Source organism: Erpetoichthys calabaricus, chromosome 4 (assembly GCF_900747795.2).
Source record: "Erpetoichthys calabaricus chromosome 4, fErpCal1.3, whole genome shotgun sequence".
In the NCBI taxonomy this organism is placed as follows: domain Eukaryota; kingdom Metazoa; phylum Chordata; class Cladistia; order Polypteriformes; family Polypteridae; genus Erpetoichthys; species Erpetoichthys calabaricus.
Window position 1 is genome coordinate 202,641,562 of NC_041397.2, and position 24,566 is coordinate 202,666,127.

At 39.8% G+C, this 24,566-nt stretch overlaps 2 protein-coding genes across 3 annotated transcripts in view; both read right to left on the reverse strand.

Annotated features, from left to right (window-relative positions):
* pcp4b (Purkinje cell protein 4b) overlaps positions 1–24,566 on the reverse strand; it is a 679,051-nt gene that overhangs the window by 577,430 nt on the left and 77,055 nt on the right. The window lies entirely within an intron of this gene.
* The window catches only part of igsf5b (immunoglobulin superfamily, member 5b), a 190,574-nt gene that overhangs the window by 164,788 nt on the left and 1,220 nt on the right, over positions 1–24,566 (reverse strand). For both annotated transcript variants that reach the window (XM_028800190.2, XM_028800189.2), the window contains exon 2: positions 5,910–5,974. In XM_028800190.2, coding sequence (XP_028656023.2) covers positions 5,910–5,958 — 49 coding nt within the window. In that variant the 5' untranslated portion in view covers positions 5,959–5,974. The remainder of the gene's footprint in view (positions 1–5,909; positions 5,975–24,566) is intronic.

Sequence of the window (24,566 nt, forward strand, 5' to 3'; positions counted from 1 at the left end):
CAGAACATGGTGAAAGATGATCAAGAAATGATCAGGCACTTACAGACCAGCTTTCATGAGACACGCTCCTCTGCTTAAATCTGTTGTCCTGGGTGCTTGATCAGCACCGATCTTGGGAAAGATCCTGGCTTGGATCAGCTCATACATCTGGGAAAAGTGAGGAGTGCAGATTTGCTTCTGAGCACAAGTGAGCAGTGTGAGTTGGAGATGGTTTGAGGCAGTGGATGTGGCAGAGAAAAGGTCATTGGAGCTGCATGGAACAAGTGGTGGAAGATCATAGTGGTGGCTTCAGTATTGAGGGGCAGCCGAGAAAGGAGACAGCTTCTAGTAAAGCTCATGTGAGGAAGCAAGGGAGAGACACTTTATTTAACAATGGTTTGGTTAATAGGCACCAGTGATAATAAAAATGTCAGCTGATTGGTGCCATAAAAAATCTCAAAAATGAATTATCTATCAGCATACTGTCATACAGTACAAACACCAAAAGAAATTTTTATAAGATATCTCAACAATATCGCAAATGAATATTCATTAATTTCAAAATTTTGTTAATTGAATGCTAAATGGTATTGTACATAAGTAATCAACATGATTCATGACTCTGATTATGACTACTCCACAATGGTGAGATGAGCAAGTTTACACAGATTTTAAATTACGTCACAAAAAATCAACCAAATTGTCTGTGATGTGCTGGGTTGGCCACAGCCTTGGCATCTTCTTGAACTTGGGAGATCGATGGTAATGATCTGGATAGAATAATGCAATGAGGACAAAAAACAAGCAGGTTGGTGCAAAAAAGTGTATTGTGCTTTTTATTTTGAATTAAACAACAGTCTTCAATTTCTGTTCTTCTATGAATAAATAAGTAATCCACAGAAACAAGTGCTAATGAAGGTTAAAACAATCAATAAATACTGTAGGCTCCATGAACAATTTAAAAGCCAAGAATAAAATATATTCAAAAATTCAGGTTTCCTTTCATGCCCTCTCCGAGCCCAGCACATCTTTCCATCCAAATCTTGCCAGCTCACACTTCTGGTCTTCTCAGCCAGGCTGAGACTCCAGCAAATGCAGCGACCACCTGAGGTGGACCTCCAACATCTTGTCATTTCTTTTCACTCCAGCAGGGCTCCTGGAGCACTCAATCATTTCTAATTCTCCATATTCCTCAGCAAGACTGAACCACCCTGAAGCATTGTTTACCAAGTTCCCTTTTTAGGGCCAACAAAAGCTCTACCACTCTTTCCATCACACTGGCATGAGCTCCCAATTCTTTAGTTTCCTTTCTCTTTATGTTCTTTCTCATTTATTTTTCCTCCTTTCTTCCCTACTCACACTTCTTTTAAATAGATGAGTCAATCATGCCTGCATGTTGCTTCCCCATTAAACACCCTACAGCAGCACTATTTTACAGCACACCTACACCCACAAGTTTGAGCTGTGCTGCTTCTTATTTAAAATCCTACATTGCTTTGGACCACAGGGTCAACTACAAGGACCCTAGCCTTCAACCCCAACGAAGAACTGAAAAGTTCAGGTGTTGTACAGTGGAGTCACAAACATGGTGAGAGGTTGTATGAGGCCACCAACAGACCCGTAAATCCAGCCAGGAGCTTCACTGACCTGCCCAGAAGAGACTCACCTAAACTTAGCTAGGCCCCAAATCCTACCTGCTTGCTTAAGGTGAAGCATGCTCCGAAAGTGAGGAGCTGGCTTTAAAAGTTCAAAATACCATGAACTTGCTTCAATATATTAAAATATCTCATAAGGGAGAGAAAATCATCAGTTTCACTAGCAAATTAAAAAGTAAAGATTTATTAACAAAAATAGAAAAATAAATCAAAAATGCTCAACAGAGCAAAAAAGGCAAATAGATTTGCCTAAATAGGCAAACCACAGCAAACAAGACGCAATACATAATCCAGTCACAGTGATTTCAAAACAGAAGCAAAAATCCAGAAAATAACAAATTGCACTTCTGCAGTTGAGTCTCTCTTGCCTGACTGAATATAAAGCCAGAAAGTGGACTCATCAGCTGTGATTTCAGAGTGGCCCCTATCTCCTGGGGCTCCACCCACAAAGTAAAACACAAAGTGGTCACACATTTAAAGTTACATGAAACAACTACTAAATCATTGACAAACATAACAAGAACTACATAAAACATGAAAAATAACTCCTGAAGGAATGCAAGACACAAAGAAAATTTCACGTACTCCAAGACACAAAATTGCCTTGAGAATATTGTGAAAAGTGGAAAAAAATTGATTATGATGATTTAGTTAAGTTTGCTATAAACATTTTAACAATATGTTAAATTATGGAAGAGAGTTTCCTGTTTATGTCATTTTTGCATAACATTATCATCTGTTGGGAGATGGTGGGCAGTGCCACACTTGCTCTAAATGTAGTGATGGTGCCTTTTATCAAATTTCTGTTTGACAGGCTACCCAGCTGTGAAGAGATCAACACAAATAACATAATGCGGAGACACAACAAGGGATACATTCGTGTGCTATCAGACAGATGTAAATACAAGTTTCCGAATTGGAAATTCCACGTAACTGCCCTACAAACTCGGAACTATGAGTTGGACAAATCAGAGAGAAAACAAATCTAACCAAATTCTCTGAGCTGCGATGTAATGTTGTCCTTTCACCTTAGTCAACTGTATAAAATAAAAAAATAACCTGGTCAGTCAGAAATGCAATTCTTGTAGTCAAATTGCATTTGGAGTGAAGAAATACACATTCAGTGCACTCATTAAAAAATACACTTTACCTTTAGCTACTTTTTTAACAAAACCAAGTAAAAAATCAACAATGGCCACATGTTTCTCCAAAACATCCAACCAGAAATTCACTTGAACTCACTGGGAGGTAAAACATCATAAATCAGAACTCTCAATAGCAGCACATGAATGCAGCATAAAGTAAGAAAGCGATCATGAAGGATGGACAGTATGCCAGGAAGTTTCCTCAGCTTACCAGAGAACACTTGAGGGCTCCCAAGGTAAACAGTAAGGGCCCTGTTATACAAGTGTTACCTGACCTTTTAACTGTGCATCAAGACTCCCAGGACTTTCTTGTAAGTTACTGGCCCCAGAAATGGTTCACGTGGAATATCCTAAAAGTAATCCCAAAGTGGAGATTAGAAGCTGCATCTTGGCTCTTGATCTTGGACTTCAGTGATAAGGTGGGACAAAGGCCCTACTGGTAGGAAGAGCATGCAGCCTAAGGCCCCACAGGAAGCTGAAGGAGCTGTGATTTTAGAAGGTGAGAAAGTAGGAAAGGCCCCACACGTGAGAAACAAAGACTTGACCCTTTGTAGCTAGGCCCAGAGAGGAAGTCTGAGTTAGGTTAGGCTAGATAGACTTTTCTTGGTGCACTTTGTTCCAGGTTTGGATGGCACACCAAGGTGACCAGTCCATCACAGTGTATTATTTGATTTATAATCTAGTCCATCATTGTATATTGCTCTGTAACAAAACAGTAAATATATAGTAGCATAATATTCCTAAACCCATGCAATCCATTTTTGTGTCAAAGAGGGCTGAAGACTATCCCAGAAGCAGTAGACAAAAGGCAGGCAAGAGCACAAAACAGGATTCAAATATGCCAACTCCCCCACACAGACCTGCACAGATGGGTCCAGTTTGGAAAAGGCAACAATTCATTATTGTATAGTACCCTTCACTGTCTAAAAGTTCAAAGTGCTGTAACATAGTTTACAGCTGAAACACAAACTCCACACATTCAACATCCAGAAGCAGGATTGGAGCCCAGGACACCGGATCCGTGAGGTAGCAGTTATATTTACCCAATGTGCTCAATGTGATTATCAATGTAGTACAGAAACAAAGTGCATTGTGTGTACAGAATTGAAAATACAATACAGTACAGACCAATCATTCTTCTTCTTCTTCTTCTTGGTCCTTCGGAGCCATAATGGCTGCTGGCTTACATTCACAAACAATTCCTTAATTAGACTTTAGTCTTTGGTTAATGGTGCAAACCATTTAATAAAAAGACTTGGTTTTACTCTCCTTCTGACCTATCAGAAATTCCAGTCGGTGGGTCATTTGACATTAGGAGAAAATCAACAAATTTGTTTTTGGAAGAAAGTCAATTGAATACCGATGAGCTCCTTCATCTCTTTTCTTTCTTTGTAAATATTTTTTCAAACATCTACTTTATTAGATTAGATTAGATAGACTTTATTATTCCAAAAGTAAATTTAGATGCATATAACAGCAGTAACATAAAAAATCGACTCACGGGACAAATAATGCAATCAATCAATAGACAGACAATAGTATATTGTTCTGAACTTAAAGAGTATAAGAATTAGGTCTGGGGCACTGGAAGAAACCACTGAATTGCCTATGTACTAGACCCTGTTCCTACTCATGGCCAGGAGGCCAGAGCAGTGGATATTAAGGGGCAAGGCATATCCTATCTCAGGCAGGAGCTGGGCATGCCATACCAACATGGACAGGCTGGCATCCTGGTGGGATTCTTGCCAATCATAGTAGTGGATGGACATAGGGAGGTAGCACTCCAAGTCTGCATACACCTCCTGTGTGTTGGGTGGAAGCTTTCCTGAGCTCATGTATCCAGATCCACAACTTCAGGACGTACTGGTAGTTCTAGTCCTGAAGGGCAGCCCTGTAGGGTTCCATGGATGCCGCCAGGATGTGCTGCAGGGAATGGCTGTCCCTACTTTGTGAGGCTTCCACCAGACCTGGAAGAGTTTCCTAGATGCAATGCAGTGGCACCAGAACTACTTCTGGTTCTGGTATAAAGGACGCCACTCCGCCTCACCCATGAAAGTTGGAATTGGGAGGTAGAGGACAAGGCTTGCCTGGAGAAGAATGGAGGAGATTAATTACTATATTGTGGTTAGTCATGTGCTGGAATAAAAGAACTTGTCAAAGGCGTTTTCATAGAAAAAAATCACTTGATTTGAACCCTTAACTATGTGTCTGGAGTCTGAGGCTCTGGAGTACCTCTTTTGGTCACACCTAATAGCAATGGGCAGAAAAGACCCCCCAGAGGAGCTTCTTAGCTCACCTAGGCTAAAGGTGCTCCAAGAAAGCACCTCCTGGAACTTATGGAGAGGATTTTTAATGATGGCATCCAGTTTTGCAATAATGAACAGACATAATATATACCATTCAGTTAGGGGAAAAAAAGATGATAAGCATAAAAGCAAAATGAGACAAAATGAATGTGGGCATTAAATTAATTGTATGCATTAAAATCTATGACTGCATTTCTCTCTAGTTCATAGAGAAATAAAACCACACAAGAGAGAGCAAAAAAAAAAAGCCAGCTAAGTAAGCGATGCTCCATTAACAGCTAATTTTAACATTTTGTATAAGAAGTCAGAAGGATTGAAAAGCAGCAGCCACCCTGGATTCCCGGACTGGTGTTAAAAACCACTGTTACAGACATTATTGTGCTACCACTTAAGAAAATGAGATCAAACTGAGGTGGGGATTTTAAAACTGAAGCAGCCTTCAGAAGAGAGAAAGCCAGCATCAGAAGATCTCATTTGAACAACAAGATCTTATAACATGTGCAGCATCACCAAGGTATTCTGTAGTGATCGATTTGTGCTTTGCAATAAACAACTCTATAAAAGTTAATGATCCACTGGTGGTGGAACAAACTGCCCCCCAATAAAATGCCTGAATTATTCATCCATCCATTTTCTAAACTTGCTATTTCCATGAAATACTTAAATTTAATATCTGGCTTAACTCAACCAGCATTGAACAGCCTCTTTTTATTAACTTTCTTAGATTTTTAATTTAATTATACAAATGAGTCTATAGTAATTGGTCTTTTAATGAAGTGAAGTGAAAAATGTGCATACAAATATTATCTGATGTCAATGCTTACCTATACCAGCTGTGAAGAGCAACAGTATGGAAGCAACACAGTACATCATCTATGGAATAATCCAGCTGCAAGGGAAATTTCACAAGTTAGTCTCTGCCCAATGATCAATGGAGAAAAACAGGGGTCCTGAATATGATACAGCTTAGAATGGGGAAGTTTGGATTTACAATATTATACATGGGAGGGCAAAAAAGAAAAGAGAGAAATATGAGTGAAAGTTTCAAGAAATTCTTAATTAGATGTATCTCTGTATTTGAACAAGAGCTTATTGTGTCATTTCATCTACAGTCATATGAAAAAGTAAGTACACCCCATGAAGTGTTTTGTTTTTCTTTTTTAATGTATCTAGACATATAAAAATGCTATCTTCATGTAAACAATGTCTTTAGAAAGGCACAATTAAACTTTGTAGTCCATTATATAAGCTTTCACGCACAAATGCATGTACATATACTTTGTGTCAATATCTATTGTCACAGACAGCCAGGGTGCTTGCACGGCCAGGACGCTTCTTCACTAAGAGGACCAGAGGAGCAAGTGTGGGCAGCACAGTACCTCCCCCAGGACGTTAGAAGGCAGCCCCCATGGGTTGCAGTTGTGCCTTGGATTCCCGCAGGGCTTCATGGCAGTTGGAGTCATCTACAGCCCTTTTGGGATCTGGGGGTGCAATCAGAGGGTGCTGCAACAGCTGCTGAGCCCTCTTGGGCAGGCTTTCCGCCACACCCGGAAGTGCTGCCGGAAGTTGGTCAACAAGCACCTGGAGCACTTCTGGGGGTGTTATAAAAGGAGTTAGCAGTCTTTACTCCAGGAGCCAGAGTCAAGAGGAGGGAGACAAAGTTTGCTGGAGAGGAGTGGAGGAGAAAGAAAAAGAAAGAGAAAGTAAAGTATTGTGATTGTGCTTGTGTTTGGGACCTTGTTGTGGGCTCATGGGATCAGGGAAGACATTCTCCACGAGTGAAAAGAAAATAAAAAACAGTTTGTGCTTTTATAAGTGTGCCTCCTGCGTCTGTCTGTGTCGGGTTAAGTGCTGGTATAGCGCCATCTGCTGTCCCACTATCTATTTATATACTGTATATATATATATATATATATATAAAATGTAAATTTGACCTGATCACACTCTCACTCATCAGCAAACACACTATTTTTTCTTTAGTTAAAAAGCTGAAATTTGGCAGGAAGGTATGTTTAAGATAGTAGGTCCACTAAGAAAAATAGTTAGGGGTAAAACCCTTCCCTGACAATAGAAAAACTATATACCCCTATATTTTAAAAATGCTTTGACTAATACAATTGAAATTTGGTAATGTTGTACTAAAAAGAAAATTAGCCAACCTGTGTTTTTTATTTCTCAATAAATTGTTTATTTGTCAATAATTATTAATACTATGCTAATGAGAGCAAGGGCAGCACAGTGACGCAGGGGGTAGCGCTTCTGCCTCACAGTCAGGAGACCCGGATTCACTTCCCAGGTCCTCCCTGCGTGGAGTTTGTATGTTCTCCCCGTGTCTGCGTGGGTTTCCTCCCACAGTCCAAAGACATGCAGGTTAGGTGCATTGGCGATTCTAAATTGTCCCTAGTGCGTGCTTGGTGTGTGGGTGTGTTTGTGTGAGTGCCCTGCGGTGGGCTGGCACCCTGCCCGGGGTTTGTTTCCTGCCTTGCACCCTGTGCTGGCTGGGATTGGCTCCAGCAGACCCCCGTGACCCTGTAGTTAGGATATAGCGGGTTGGATAATGGATGTATAATGAGAGCAAGCATTATGCAAACGAACAACGGAGCAGAAGCAATTGAAAGGCCAATCCAACACCACCACTAACCAACAGATGGATGATTGAAGAAGAGGCAGCATCCTGGACAGGAAAACAGGGATGTGATCATATTTGGTGTGTACAGTCATGTGTGACATAGAAGGAATGTTTGGCGAATCTGAATGAAGATTCAAAGCTGAATGGTTAGTTGGCAAATGTGTTATAAAGCACCAGTGAAGGTGCCAGATCATGTGGCTGTGAGTGTAGATCTTGCTTTGCTTGAATTAAAAGCAAAGGGAGAGAGAAGTAGAGGCAGAAGTGGTGTCCTCCAATCCAAGACAATCTGGGATAAACGGAATCACTTTAAAATTTACAGGTCCCCCATGATCTACTGCAAAATAATATACATTTGCATCTACGGATTTTTAAAAGGGACAAGCACCCTACTCCACTATCCAAAATCGTTTACATTTATATGCGTGTCTGCTTACTTTGAATGGGGATGGCATGCCACTCTCAAAAATTATTTATATATAAATTTGCATGCATGTGTGGAATTGAAAGGGGGGGAAACATATAACTGATGAAAACACAAAAAGAAACACTTGAACGAACAATGTAAACAAATGGAAATCAGATAATCTTAATAATGATAATATACACTCAAATTTTAAAGTATTAACCATTTAAATTAAAAGAATGCACTTTTCTGTATAATTGTTTTGCAATGACTATCAACAGAAGCCAAGTTACTAAGAAGAACCGGAACTGATTTACTGCAGGAATGTGTTAATGATGGGCCATTGTATACAAAATAGTAAACAGCTCCAGTAACGTAATTTTATTATGATTTATTACCTATCTGAACTTATCTTACTTATCACACTTTATCCAAGGTGACTTAAAAAATCTGAGACACAACAGGTTATATTTCTTTTGTTTTTCCAGTTGGAGAACAGGCAGTGACTTGATCTTGGTCACACAGTGTCAGTATGGGGATTTAAACCCATAACCTCTGGGTTTCAAGTCCAAAGCCTTAACCACTACACTCGATTGCTTGCTAATAACAGGAACCCATGGGAAAAAAACTACAAATATCGTATACAGAAAAGTACTTAGTTACATTGTATTTCTGATATATCTGATTAAAAAAAAAGCACTGTAACTGACGGCTATTGTCATACGAAATATCCTGAATGGTAAGGTGAGGTTCTACCGACTAGAATTAACAGCACCACTGACACACACTCTCTGTTCTCTGCTTTCACTTCTGTTCTTAACCATCCTGCACCTCCTCCCCCAACCTCCCTGTCTGCTGATGACTTTGCCACCTTATTTCAGGATTGGGTGGCTGCCATCAGCAGTCAGTTTTCACCCTTGCTGCCACCTATTATACCTCCTTCCAAGCAACACTCACCATTCTCCACATTCTCTCCACTGTCTGCCACTGATGTTTCCAACCTCCTCTCTGATCACCCCACTACCTGTCTACTCACTCCTATTCCCTCACATCTCCTTCAGATCATTTACCCCTCACTCCTTCCTACGATTACATGCATCATTAACACTTCCATCAGCTCAGGAACATTCTCTAACATCTTCAAACATGCACTGATAACCCCACTTCTCAAAAAACTCTCAATCCATCCCAAGTCAACAACTACAGGTCTGTCTCTTTCCCATCCTTTCTTTCCAAAACACTTGAACGTGCTGTTTCTAATCAGAATTCTTCCTTCTGTGTACAGAAAAAATTGCTTGATACCAACCAGTCTGGCTTCAAAAAGAATCAGTCCCCTGAGTCAGCTCTACTGACCGTGGTCAACCAGCTATGCCATGCTAGAGGTACCAACATATCATCAGTCCCGATTCTGCTAGATCTCTCTTCTGCCTTTGACACGGTCAACCAAGACATCTTTCTTGCCACCTTCTCTGAACTTGATATCACTTAGACTGCTCTCACAGCAGATTCTACAATGTGTCCTGGTGAGGAAAGTTGTCAAAGTCACACCAGTCATGCACTGGTGTCCCCAAGGATCGGAGCTGGGTCCTCTACTCTTTCTGAGTACACCACCTTGCTGGGCTCTATCATCCAATTGCATGGGTTCTCTTATCAGTGCTATGCCAACGATACACAGTTGTACCTGTCATTCCCTCCAGATGACAATACAGTATCAACTAGAGTCTCTGTATGTCTTACTGATATCTGAACCTGGATGAAGGACCATCACCTACAGCTCAACCTGGCAAAAACTGAGCTTCCTGTGATCCGATCCAGCCACTCTGTTTAGCTCCCCATCTCAGTACAGCTTGGCTAACTGTTGCTAACACATGCCAGGTCAGTTCACAATGTTGGAGTGGTAATTGATGAGCAGCAGGTCCGTGCTGTACAACATCCGCAAGATCAAACCTTATCTGACAGAGTATGCAGCACAACTTCTGGTCCAGGCTTTGGTCTTGTTGTGTCTGGACTACTGCAACTCACTTCTGGAAGGAGTGCCCACATGTTCTATCAAGCCACTGCAGATGATCCAGAATGCAGCGGAATGTCTTATGCAGTATTTAACCAGCCAAGATGGGCACATATCACTCCTCTCTTCAGGTCGCTACATTGGCTCCCTGTAGCAGCACACAATAAGTTCAAATCCCTGATTCTTGCCTACAGAGTAGTCAGAGTGTCAGTATCTGTGTATATGGAGACACTGGTGAGGTGCTAGGCTTCTTGTTGCCCACTCAGGCATGACTGGGAACAGCATCTGCTGATGCCACCTCTATGTGGCATCAAGTCTTAATCAAGACTCTTCTCCTGTGTAGATCCAAGTTGGTGGAACGAGCTGCCCACCTCCATCTGAACTGCTGACTCCCTCAATGTATTTAACAAGCAATTAAAAACCCATCTGTTCTGTAAATATCAGTCTAATTGAAAAAAAGAGAAAAAAAATTTGCACTGTGATACTTTACATTCTTGGTTATTTGGTTAAGTTTAATTGCTTTATTGATTGTAATCTATGATTTTAAATCTACCAGTTATTAGATCTTCACTTGTGGCAATCAACTTATGTTACTTCTCCTATTACACTTGCTCAACAAACAGGCCCTAGCCTATTGTTACTTGATTATTTACCTCTTTAGTAAGTTGCTTTGGATAAAAATGTCCGCTAAGCAAATAAAATTAAAATGTAAATGTAAATGTTGTGAATGGATGAGTAGTAATTTCCTCAAACTACAGTAAATAAGGACACTGGAGTTCAAACCCTGAGGTTGTGGGTTCAACTCCTGCAACTGAAACTGTGTGACTCTGAGCAAGTCACTTGACCTGACTGTGCTTCACCTGGAAAAACAAAAGAAATGTAACCATTTGTATCATAAATGTTGTAAGTCGCCTTGGATGAAGCCATCAGCCAAATAAGTAAATGTAAATGTAATTGTTGATAAAAATGGAAAGTGTAGGTCTTAGACATAACTTTCACCCCTTTGCATTAAAAATCCAGGCGGACATAAAGAATTTTTGTGCAATCGTGGACTCTGACTTAACTTTAAATCGCATATTAACCATATTACTATGACTATATTTTTCCAATTAACGAACATTACAAAATTAGATCTCCTCTGACACTGTAAAATACTAAGAAATGAATTCCCATTTTTGTTTGTAGTTGACTAGATTACTGTAATGCACTCCTAACTAGATATCCTAAGGAAGAAATCAATTAATTTAGAAAGCAGCTACAATCTTACTCAGAAAACAAATCGGAGCACTTCTCACCAGCAGCAGCATCATTATACATAGGTTATCTTTGTCCTTTAGAACGGACTTCAAAATACTGCAGATTTTATATAAAGCCTTAAATAATTTTGCTCCTTTTTATATTTTAAAGAGCCTGTCCCCCTACATTCCAAGTCATAAACAAAGATCTTCTAATAAAGGTCTGCTTTTATTCCAAGAGCCATGCATAAAAGAAATGGTGAAGGAGGCTTTCGCTGTTATCCACCAAGACTCTGGAATACTTTAAAAGCAGAAATATGCCAGGAAAACACTGGCTCATTAAAAACAAAACTTCTAAAAACCCATTTTTTAAATTTTACTTTTTATAGCTAGATTTAAGTTCTACTCGTAATAAACTATACTGTACATCTGTAGAATTACCATATTCTTCAATGAATTTGCAATCATTACACTTGAAGTATTATGAATAATTTCCCAATCTTTACAGAATGTTTTAAACTTCTCATTAGCAAACTGTGGTCCATTATCACTAAACACCTGATTTGGTATTCCATGTCTTGAGAATATAGACTTCATGCATGTTATCACAGTATCTGTAGTGGTACTGCTCAGTTTGTATACTTCAGGGTAAAGAGAATAATAGTCTGACACAATAGATTATCTGCTCCATTACATGTAAAAAGATCAACTCCTACTTTCTGATATGGTCTTGCTGGTGTACTATGTGGTTTCAGTGGATCTGCTGGGTTACGTACTTGATACTTCTGACATGTGTCACAAGTGGATACCTCTTTCGTCACATGATGATTAATTCTGGGCCAATAAATCACTTCACATGCTCTCTTTTTACATTTCTCAATACCCAGATGTCCTTCGTGAATCTTTTTCAACATTTCTTTTCTCAGGCTCTTTGGTATAACTATTTTACTTCCTTTAAAGATTATATCATCAACTACTGCTAATTCAGCTCTGTAGCTCCAATACTCTGTTATGTCTGGTGAACAGTTCTGTTTCTCATATGGCCATCCATTCAGTATTATCTTTATCCATCTCAGTTCGTATGATGTCCATCTTTGCATCTGAAACTGGCACTGATTCTGTGATCATATCAATATATGCTTTAACATCTACTTCTGTTTTAGAGCTCACAGGTACCTTTGGGTCAACTGCTCGGGAAAGAGTGTCGGCTGTGTACATCATTTTCCCTGGTGTATATGTCACCTTCAGAGTATAGCATTGCAGCTTAATCATCATTCTTTGATTTCTCAGAAGACAGTCTTGGAGTGGCTTTTGGAATAATGAAAGTAAAGGTTTATAATCTGTCTCTACAACAATTTCGTGTCCTGACACAAACTGATGAAATCTTTCACAAGCATAGGATATGCTGAGCAACTCTTTTTCAATTTTTTCATAACGTGTTTCAGGGTCTGTCATGGATCTAGACCAGCAGTTCTAAAAACTTCTTTAGAATTTCTTGCGTGGCGGTCCCTTTAAAAATTGTTCGATGGCTCACGGACCCTTTTATTAAAAATTTAAAAATCAATATTATTTCAAGAAAATTGGGGGCGCCAAATACTTTGCACAAGGGTGCCACATACCCACTGCGCAGCACTGCATAGGTACAGGCTGCTGTGAATAAAACATTTTTTGACAAACAATTATTTATTCAAAAAATATTACATACATCTTAGTTATTAAATTTAAGTTAAAATTTTAGCTGATTTGTTAATTCCATCTGTGTGGAGGGATTCTGACTTGATGCAATGGATGTGGAAACTTATTTTTTACCTCTTCTAGATTTTATTATATTTTATCCTTAAAAATGTTTCTGAAGTCAACAAAATAAAGGTGAGGTAGGAACTCCATCAAGTCTTTAATTTTTTTGGATTGCGCTGTGCTATCTAGCGTTATCGTGATGGAGGAGGACATAATTTAATATTCTTTATTCGTTGTTGTTTTTTAATTAATCATGGTAAAATATTTCAAATATGTAACACCATATTTATCCCATGAGAGAGTATCCCAGAGAGTAACTTCTTCGGGAAAAAAAGACTGCTTGTACAGGCATTTTAACCTTGTCTATCTTTCTCTTCTTATATTGTGGTACAGTATTCATTTTTCATTCCGTATCACAATAAAATTCAGAAATATGTCGCATTCAAGTCATGTCAATAAATAAGTATGGGTGTTTACTCTCAGTGAACGATTGTTTTCCTAGAGTTCGGGTAGTATGAAGTTCCTAAGCTTAAGTATTTTTCCTATTTCTTTTTAGCAACAAAACACTATTTCACAAGAAGAATTTGGATCTTATCTAATTCTATCCACTGTTAGATGTCATTCTGCTTCAATGAGACCTTAAAATTATATTCAAATCAAAATCAATGGAACGACCAGGTCATCAAGACTCTTTTCTTCATTGTCAATTTTTTAAACCGCCTCTTAGAAATCGCTTTATTTTGAATTGTCTCATTATGAACACTTTTACTTCATTTGTGTTGAGCGGGCAATTTCACCACTTAAAAACACAAAAATGTAAAATATGTTGTTTGTTGATTATCTGTATCCACCTTTAGCACTCTTATTTGCTTCTAAAATATACGAAAACTGTTCGTGAGTGTTTTAATTCTATGAAAAAATCGATAATTTTTGATTATGATAAAAATAATAAGGGCTGGTTTGTGCCGAGCGATAACAGTGGGAAAACAATGCGCTGGCAGCGAATAACAGAACAGCGGATTAGTGGTCAGGTCTAGGTGATGGGGGTAACGACAGAGCTCAGTCACTTACTTCCCCTCGGATGGTAAAGGTTAATAATTATAAAAATATAGATAGTATAAATATGTAATCATTTCTCACAGTCCCACCGAAACCGCTTCGCAGTCCCTACCCCAGTTTGAAAACCGCTGATCTAGACGCTGTGGGAATATGGGTCCCTGTCAACCCCTGAACCCGTAGACAACACGTTCTGACACCAGGTAAAATATCAGAATTAATTTTAATTCCTCCAATAATATGCACAAAGCACCTCCACCTCCACAATACACAAAATGCTCAATAATAAATTAATAAACAATCACAAATCCTCCACTCCACCCAACAGCTCTGTCGCACTCCCTCCCAACTCCGGCTCAGTCTGCTGGGCTTTCCCACAGTCCTTTTATATTCCTTGACCCGGAAGTGCTTCTGTCCCTCAGTCCATGTGATTTCATAGCACTTCCAGGTCAGATGAAAACTTCTTCTTTTCTTCAGCCCAGAAGTACTTCATTCCTTCCGTCTCCGTGATTAGGGAGTACTTCCGGGCTATAATTAAAACATTCTTGCCTCCCTGCAGCGTCCCCTGGCGTCCCCCACAGTATCCAGCAGGGCTGTGAAGCCGAACTCCATTGTCCATGATGCCCTGCTGGAATTCGGGCCACCTCCATATTGCAGGGAGGACTCCATCTGGTGGCGTGGGGGTATTGGCCGGGATAAACTGCCGGCCATATATCACAATGCATATGACACCGGTTGCCAGTTATCACCATGTTTTTGCAAAAGAACTGCCCCAAGTCCATTCTGTGATGCATCTGATGAGATCTTAATTAGTCTTAAGGGATCATAAAACTTAAGTACTGGTTCTTCTGTTAGTTGCTTTTTTAGTTGATTCCACGCATTCTCTTGTTCATGATTCTATTCCCTTTCTGTGTTCTTTTCTATTAATCTTTGGAGTGGAGCTATCTTCTCTGATAGGTTAGGTATGAACTTGTCCATGTAATTTACCATTCCATTAAACTTCTGAACATCTTACTTACACTGTGGCCTTGGCATATTTACTTTAAGCCTTTGAAAATTAATGTTTTATTTTAAAAAGATTCTACATGGCCATTTTTGTATCAAGTCAGTGTTTTTGATAGGAGTTCCCCATCAAAGTGGGCATTTTTGGAACTGTTCAGGATTTACATTTTTTGAGACTCCGTGCTGGTAACAAAATGAACCACCCCAAAAAAAAAACACCAAAGCTGTCAACTTAGCAGCAGTTGTTTGTTGTTTTTAAAGAAATCTCTAGATTCAGCGGATAGTTACTTCTGAGATTATTATCAAGCTTGGAATAAGCACTTGTCTCTGATTATACATTTGTGCACCTATAACCATCTGAAAGAGATAGAGGACATGCTGTCTGAGACCTCAGCTTATTTGGCAAGAATTACAGATCTGGATGATGACCACGAGTTTTTTTTTGTGTGAAACTAATATTCAATAACTGCTGGATCAGTACACTATTCGCTCTGTTGAGACCACAGAAATGCAGCCACCACTGAAACTGTAAAGCCAGCCACAAGAGTGATGCATAAGCCTGCAACTCCAGCCATTTCCCCTGTCTTCACCATGATTTGCTTTGAGCTACATAACTCTGTTTCTTTTTCTTTTTTTGAATCTCAAAAGTCACAGTATGCCTTTGCCACAATCGAGCCACTAATAAGTCGGTCTTTGGATATGACAGGTAAACCTACTACTACTACAGCTCAAGCCCCAGTGCTTGTCACCTCTCCACTATTTTGTCTCCACCAGTTTTCACCACTGTTTTCTTTGCACCATGTGCCCCAAGGATATGAAGTAACTTCATTCCAGCCTTTTATTATTTTTCATATGGTTGTGATAAAGGTTCCAAAGCTTCTCTCATCTGGGATTTAAAAGGAACTTTTGAAAGTTTGTGAGAGCATGGCCACATCTGCTAAAAGAATTGATGTAACATTGACATCTGTTGAGAGTGTGGATGTGACGTTGGCATCTCTCAAGAGAACACAGCAGCAAATAACATTTGCTGAAAGTGTGCAGAACTACACAATGTCTGTCGAGGATGCTAAGTTGCTAATCTGCCGAGTTGCAGTCTGCACCCCCTGGAAGAAGAGTGGCTGAGGAGGGGACACTCACAAGTTTCAGTTCAGTATTTCAGTGTCATTAAAGGTAAGTGTAAAAAATAGAAACAAACAATTAGTTTTTTGTGTTTTAGCTCAGTCATCCCTGCCAGCAATGCCCAGCTGCTTGTTGCCCAGTCATCCCTGTCGGGAGATGCCCAGCTGCCTGCAGTCCAGGGTTAACCATCATAAGGTGGTCCACCCTTCAAGTGTGGCCTGCCGGAGCCACCAGGAGAATCTGCCCAATCGTGTGACCTGTTGGGGCAACTAGTAAGTGCTGCCCAGTTGCCTGCCCTGCCAGGACCACCAAGAGGTGGCGTCTAGTCATTTGCCTTGCTGGGACCACCAGGTGGTGGAGAATCAGTTCTGTTTGCCCCCATTAGGATCACCAGGAGGTGGCCTTTTCACCTCGTCTGCTAAGCCTGATCCAAATCTCCTCGCCTCGACTACCATGCCAGGTTTAAGTCTTGTCACCTACTGTCCGTAATCAAGTCTTCTCTTCTTGCCTTTCCCACAGTAGATAGGTGTTCTTGTTGGACTTTGTGGAGGTGGTTAGGATGTCTGATTATGTGATTTTGTGTGTTATGTTTGTTTTGTTCATTCTTGATTCTTTTATTAATGTTAATGTTATTTCTGTTCATTTTATGCATTGTTCTTTGTTTTTGATTTTTTCTATGTATGTAAGTTGCCTGTGTTATGTTCAATGTGTTTTGTAGGTGGTCCCATCTGTCAATCATCTCCAGGAACTGCCCTCCACTCTACTGTATATATCTAGAGGATCTCCTACAGTTCATTGCAAATGTGCACTGGAGTTGGTGAGTTCTTGAGTCTTTTGCGGTGATTAATATTTACATGAAAAACTAAAATCTTACATTTATGTAAGTTTTCTCACCCTTTGTTGTGCCACTCCAAATTGTGGTTAGGTGCCACCTGTTTGCTTTTATTGCTTTAATTATACTTAAGATGTCTAAAACTTGATTGGATTTACTGCATACAGTACCTGTGTATAGAAGGTTCCACAATTCACACAGGACAAAAACCAAGCCATGAAGTCCAAGGAACTTTCTGTAAACCTTCACAACCAAATTGTGGTAAAGGCACAGATCAGGACAAGGGTATACAACCATTTGTAAGCACTGAGTGTCCTCAAGAGCACAGAGGCCTCAATAATTGTAGAATGGAAACAGTTCGGAACCAGCAGGACTCTTCTAGAGCTGGCTATTCGGCCAAACTGCATAACCAGGTAAGAAGGCCCTTGGTCAGGGAGGTGACAAAGAATCCAATGGTCACTCTAACAGAACTTCAGAATTTCTGCTGAGATGGAAGACACTGTCAAAAGTAGCACTCCATCAGTCAGACACTTATGGTAGAATGGCTAACATCTATTTAGAGTTTGCCAAATGTCATTTATAGTTCCCTGAAAGCATTAGGAATAATACTCTCTGGTCTGATGAGACAAAAACTGAAATGTTTGGGCATAACTCCAAGGACTATGACTGGCCAAGACCAGGCACTGCTCATCACCTGCCTAATGCCATCCCTACAGTGCAGCATGGTGATGGCAGCATCATGCTATAGAGGTGCTTCTCAGTGGCAGGGACAGACAGACTGGTCAAATTTGAGGAAGAATGAATGCAGCCAAATCCAGAGAGGTCCATGAAGAAAACTTGATCCAGGGTGCATGTGACCTCAGACAGAGGCATCACATCACCTTTCAGCATGACAATGACCCAAAGCAGACAGCCAAGACAACACTGAGGTGGCTTCAGGACACGTTTCTGATTGTCCTTGAATGACCCAGCCAAAGCCCAGACTTAAAGTCCATAGAACATCTGTGGAGAGACCTGAAGATGGCAGTTTACATACTCTTCCCATCCAATCTAATGAAGCGTGAGAGGGGAGAAACACTCAAAGCTGTAACTGCTGTGAAACGGACTTCTGCAAAGCAGTAACCAGAGAGGTCCATGAAGAAAACCTGATCCAGGGTGCATGTGACCTCAGACAGAGGCATCACATCACCTTTCAGCATGATAATGACCCAAAGCAGACAGCCAAGACAACACTGAGGTGGCTTCAGGACACGTTTCTGATTGTCCTTGAATGACCCAGCCAAAGCCCAGACTTAAAGTCCATAGAACATCTGTGGAGAGACCTGAAGATGGCAGTTTATAGACTCTTCCCATCCAATCTAATGACGCGTGAGAGGGGAGAACACTCAAAGCTGTAACTGCTGTGAAACGGACTTCTGCAAAGCACTAAAAAGAAGGATCTGAATACTTTTATAAATGAGAGATTTCAGTTTTTGATTTTTAATAAATGTGCAAACCTTTGTTAAAACACTTTTTCACTTTGTCATTATGGGTTATTGAGTGTTCTTGGTGGGCAAAAATGGAAAATGTAATCATTTAAAATCTACAACACAATAAAGTGTGGAGAAAGTGAAGGGATCTGAATACTTTCTGAATGTGCTGTAAGTATTGTTAGAATTGAATTGTTGTACCACCAGTGAAATATACTCTTCTTGTATGACATCTTAATGTTTGAAACTGACCAATCATTAATGCAGTTTACCATGTTACTTTTTTCCCTACGTATTAAGGACCGATTTGAGGCACATGCGGAGGTAAGCACTACTACACTCACAGCAACAGGACTCAAATACTAGTCCAGACCCTGCTTGGGGTATACTGTACCCATGTCTTGGTGGATTTTTCTACAGCCTCCCCAATCTTTAATTACACATAATTTTAGCATTATTATATTTTGGTGTGACTGAGTTTGAGTGTATACTGTACATGAGGGTGCCTTGCAGTGGACTGGCATCCCAATCAAGGAACCTGTCAGGATAGGCTTTGGCCTCTTGTGACAATGAACTGGAATAAATGGCTTCCATAATGAGTAAATGGACAGATGGATGGATGAATGGATATTAGACCACTGCATATCAATTTTTTGCCACTATGCAAGTTTAACATGCTTTGACATCACTGTTAGTGCCTGGTTGCATACAACACTGCATATTTCTGTTAGGTTTCTAATTAAAAAGTATTTTTTTTAAGTAAAACCTTATGGTTAGTAGTTCACTGTTTTGATGAAGTTGGGCTTTATATGTAAGACATGGATGCTTCTCTGAAGCAGTAAATTCAGATTTATTACTGCTGCCTGAGAAGGCAAAACATTAAAGCTTTAATAAGATTTATCAGCATTAGCCTTTCAAAGTAATCAATGTCTTTCTTGGCTGAATGCAGAAAGAGTGTCAAACAGGTCTCTTTAATTGCATTATTAACATGATTATGTGTAGTGAAATACCAAGTGAAATAAATCAGCTGAGGGAATCGTAGTGACTAACTCAAAAGGATAAATAACATGAGTTTGTTTGATGGTTCCATTCAGATGTTATTACTTGGTCATTTGATTACATGCTGATAAAACCTTAATGTGAATTAGTTTGATTAAATATGCTTTTATTGAATATTGTATCATCTTTGAATGTGTGCAGATTGAAATAGTTAAAAAAATTACCAGCTTGGAATCTGTAGTGAGATTGTGGGCAAAAAAGTACATTTTCTAAAGAAATGAAAACTTTCATTTTGATTAAGTCTTCATGAACTAAAGTGAATGCTCAGTTGATACAGTATACTGTATATATAAGGTCTTGTAATAAAAATAAAGTATTATACAGCATGAATTATTTCAGTGAATTTCTTGGAGCTGAGTTATCACATTTATCATCAAGTTTATGATTTTTTATTTATTTATTTTTTCTTTCTGCTCCTAACCCTTGTGGAGGTACAGCCCCCTTACACAGCCAGACAGACACCGAATGTCCAAAAGCACACACTTTTATTTCCCCTCCTTTTCTACACACAACACAGTGCACCAAAGGCCACAATAACTCAGTTCCTTTTCACTTTTCTTTACTTTCCTTCTTTTCTTCTGCCACCTCTACTTCTCTCCTCTCAAGCTTCGTCCACCTTCCACCCGACTCTGGCTCTTCTAATGGAGTGAGGCGGCCCCTTTTATAATGCCCCAGGTGTGCTCCAGGTGCTCTGCCATGATCTTCCGGCGGTACTCCGGGCGTACTTGGAATTTCTTCTGGCAGCACTGAGTCCCTGCCCAAATTTTTTTCACTAGCTACCACTGAATATAACCCATCAATTCCTATTCAGCCAATGTTTCACCTTGCTTTCAGTGATTTTAAGGTCTCCAAGACATTAGTCTTATTACACTAATTCAACAGTTCCTTTGGGAAAAGATCATTTAACTATCCATCCATCCATCCATCCATTTTCCAACCTGCTGAATCCGAACACAGGGTCATGGGGGTCTGCTGGAGCCAATCCCAGCCAACACAGGGCACAAGGCAGGAACCAATCCCGGGCAGGGTGCCAACCCACCGCAGATCATTTAACTAATTTCTGCAAAATGTAGCATAAAACAACTTCATCCTGTACTCCTGTGTTCTTGTTGAAGAATTAATGTTGTTTGTACCCATATAATTCTGAATGCATATTCAATGTCATTTCAACAATGTTAATCTTTACTGTTAGCTCATAAACTTTATTTCTGGAATAAGCCTTACAGCAGTTCTTTTGGCTTTGTCTGGCAGAGGCTTGTGCTTCTTGTACTACTGTGATTAAAACTGCACGCCATATTCCAAAAGAGACCTGATAAATGCTGTAAGCATGAACTCTCTGTAGGCCAGCATTCTCACAGGAGCCCCATAGTGCCCTTTCTATTGCACAGAATGCAACTGTAGTGCACCGGGTTGATGTATAAAAGTAATATAAATCCCCTGAACAACTGTGTTAAAGTGACATTTTGCAGTTTTAGGCTGTATGTATCAACACAGCAGCCAAACAGCATGAGCACAACAGGAAACACTCCTGTCATACTGAAAGCTACACCTTAAATAATGCAAAGCTGCATGTCGGCTTAGACAACTAAAAAGAGCAGCACAAACATTGAAATGCTCTTAAAATGTCAATTTAAAGTCATTAAAATAACAAAAGGATAAAATCAGACATGTGGCAATTACTTTCCATTGTGATTAATGAGATAGAAAGCTAGTTGCCTTTTGCTTGTTGAGAATTATTTGTAAAAGTTTTTACAGAGAATAGCAATTAAAGTCATAGACTTTGTATCAAAGGTATAATTAATCATGCACCACTGTCAAAGGTCAAACTAAGTTGGCAGAAACACAAAATTACAAGAATCCCTGCAACTAGTGAAAACCGGAATGCCACTCTCCTGTAATAGAGGGTTGCAGCCAGTGTGGGGACAATCTCAGGTTGGTTGATGGTACCCTTCCCAGGCTGGAAAACGATTATAAAGGAAGGACAGTGGCACATGTTTCCCGGAGCCAAAGGAGAGCAACATTTTTCTCTGACTGTTTCCAGATTCTGTTTACATGGGGTTGCCTTGAAATTAGGGTTCAGACAGATGATCCTGTAAAAAGTTGCTCTGTGGAGGAGCTCTGTCTCAGTGTTTGTCCAGAACTGTATCTAGCTGAAATGTTCATCCAGGCTATGTTCCTAGCATACTAGACTTAAACTTAAAAAAGGAGGATTTTTAGGAGGATATGAATGGCAAAAGCTCACCTGGGCCAAGAAGTAGAGAAAAAGGTAAGTTTTGTGAAGAAGAATGTGTTGTACTAGAACAAATGTGTGTAATAAAGACATTATTCTTGACTAATAAAAGTGTCATGCAGTTGTGTCCTGGGCCAGGTGATGTGTGAGACGCCTCATTACATCATACTCCCTAATGGCCGAGTAGCCTTCTACACTAATTTATTTCATTCTGAGGAAGGGTTTAGATCAAGCATCTACAAAGTTAGTCCTGCACAGCTGTAATGGATGCAGTTTTTTTTTATCCCAGCCTGACTGCTGAATTAAAGAACGATTCTTGCCAATAACAGATCTTTTCATGGCTTTTTGGTGTTTTCATTCTGCCATGTCAGGTAATGCTTGTATGGTAGATTTTTCTTTTTCAAGGATATCATCGAGTGATTTGTAGTCTGAAGTGAATAATTAATTCTCAGTCTTTCACTTCTTCAATTCAGTTTCATTCCAAATATTTTATTAAACCAGATAGTTAATGATTAATACACACAGGTATAAATGAAAAAAAAATTAGATGGGGAACTGCTGGTTTCTTTGTCATTTGTATCTTATTGCTAATAAGGAACAATTCAGAACAGTGAATGAAGCTGTTTAAGATTAAAATAAGCAATTAAGATCGATGAACCTGAACAAGTGAGACAACTAAAATGGAGCATAAAAATGTTGCTTGATTAATAAGTGCTTCAACAGCAGTAATTGACTTCTCTTTAAGAAACTGAGTTGGAACAAAAACCTGCAGCTACTACTGTTATGAATCTGGCTCCACAAAACAGCAAAGGAGTAATGCCTCCAAAAAGCCCACAGAACAAATTTTACCCAAGCCAAGCTTGACCTATCTAGGCCTCAAAATGGAGAACAAGCTTTTGATATCTTTTGAAACATTTTGAAATTTGTCTCAAAAAAAGGAATACCATGAAATTCCAACTTGAACAGAATCTTTATAACAGAGGATTTATTAAAAAAAAAAATTGCAAAAATAACAAAATACTCAAAAATGCATCAAAAGGAGGTGAAAAGGATTCACCTAAAAGGCAATCTAGAGCAAACAAGTTCTAAATCATCATTCAATAGAGTAACCTAGTAAACTGAAGTAAAAACATCAAAGTAATCATCACAGGCTAACACAAAACCTCACAGCTAACAAAACTCACCCCCCAAAGAGTATTCAATGAACCATAAAGAACTGCATATCCCATGAGCCTTTAAATTGGCTGGGAGAAGTCCCTCAACTGTGATGGACAGCTGGCCCCACCTCTCAAAGAGCCACCATCAAAACACAGGTAACATAAAGATATTGAATGAAATACTGCGTAAATATCGTCAAACCTAACACAAACCATAATACATTAAACATATCAACTAAATGATAAATGAACATAGCAATACTGACAGAAATAACCATGCATCCATCCATTTTCCAACCCGCTGAATCCGAACACAGGGTCACAGGGGTCTGTTGGAGCCAATCCCAGCCAACACAGGGCACAAGGCAGGAACCAATCCCGGGCAGGGTGCCAACCCACCGCAGGACACACACAAACACACCCACACACCAAGCACACACTAGGGCCAATTTAGAATCGCCAATCCACCTAACCTGCATGTCTTTGGACTGTGGGAGGAAACCGGAGCGCCCGGAGGAAACCCACGCAGACATGGGGAGAACATGCAAACTCCACGCAGGGAGGACCCGGGAAGCGAACCCAGGTCCCCAGGTCTCCCAACTGCGAGGCAGCTGTGCTACCCACTGTGCCACCGTGCCGCCCCAGAAATAACCAAACTTAGTAATTCAAAATGAAAAATGTACGAAAAACACAGATAAAAGTAACATAAACATAAGCCAGGGAAGAAACCCTAACCAAAACATAACCATTACAGCCCTCCAGGACTGACTTTGCAGACTCCATCAGGTTTCTAAATCCTGCCTACTATTCCAATGCAATCAGACTCACCCTCAGGCTCAGCAAGATGTTAGAAATTGTAGGACACATCTAATTCTAGGGTATTGACCTTATGCAGCGACATTCAGATGTGACCCTCTAGCTCTATGGCATTGGATGAGACTTCAAATGACTATTTTGGTGAACACAATTTAACTTAAAAAAACGTCTGAATGAGTATCTATGGCTCTAGCACTAAACAACAATCTGTCCTAAATTTCAACAACTTTACTTTGATTTAAAGGACTAAGATTAGCTGGAATGTCAGACTCCAGGGACTAGTTCTTCATGAATATAAATATCATGGCATCAGTATCATCTTGAGAAGTTTTGGTTGGAAATTTGTTTTATTTATTTATATATCTTAGAATCTAACTGTTAAAGGAGGTACTTTTCCATCTACTTCACCACACTTCTGTATCTATCTCTGTTTAACTGTTTGCACGTTTGTGGCTTTGTCTTCTTCTTCTTCTTCTTCTTCTTCTTTTGGCTGCTCCAATTAGGGGTTGACACAGTGGATCATCCAAAATTGTTGTCTGTATATTAATTTGGCAAAATTTTACACCGGATGCCCTTCCTGATGTAACCCTCCCCATTTATCTGGGCTTGGGACTGGCACAAAGAAACACACTGGTTTGTGCATCCCCTGTGGCTGGGTTTGTGGCTTTGTCTAATTCGCTCAAATACAAATCTCAGCTTTAACAGCACATTGAAAATTCCAAGAAGAGA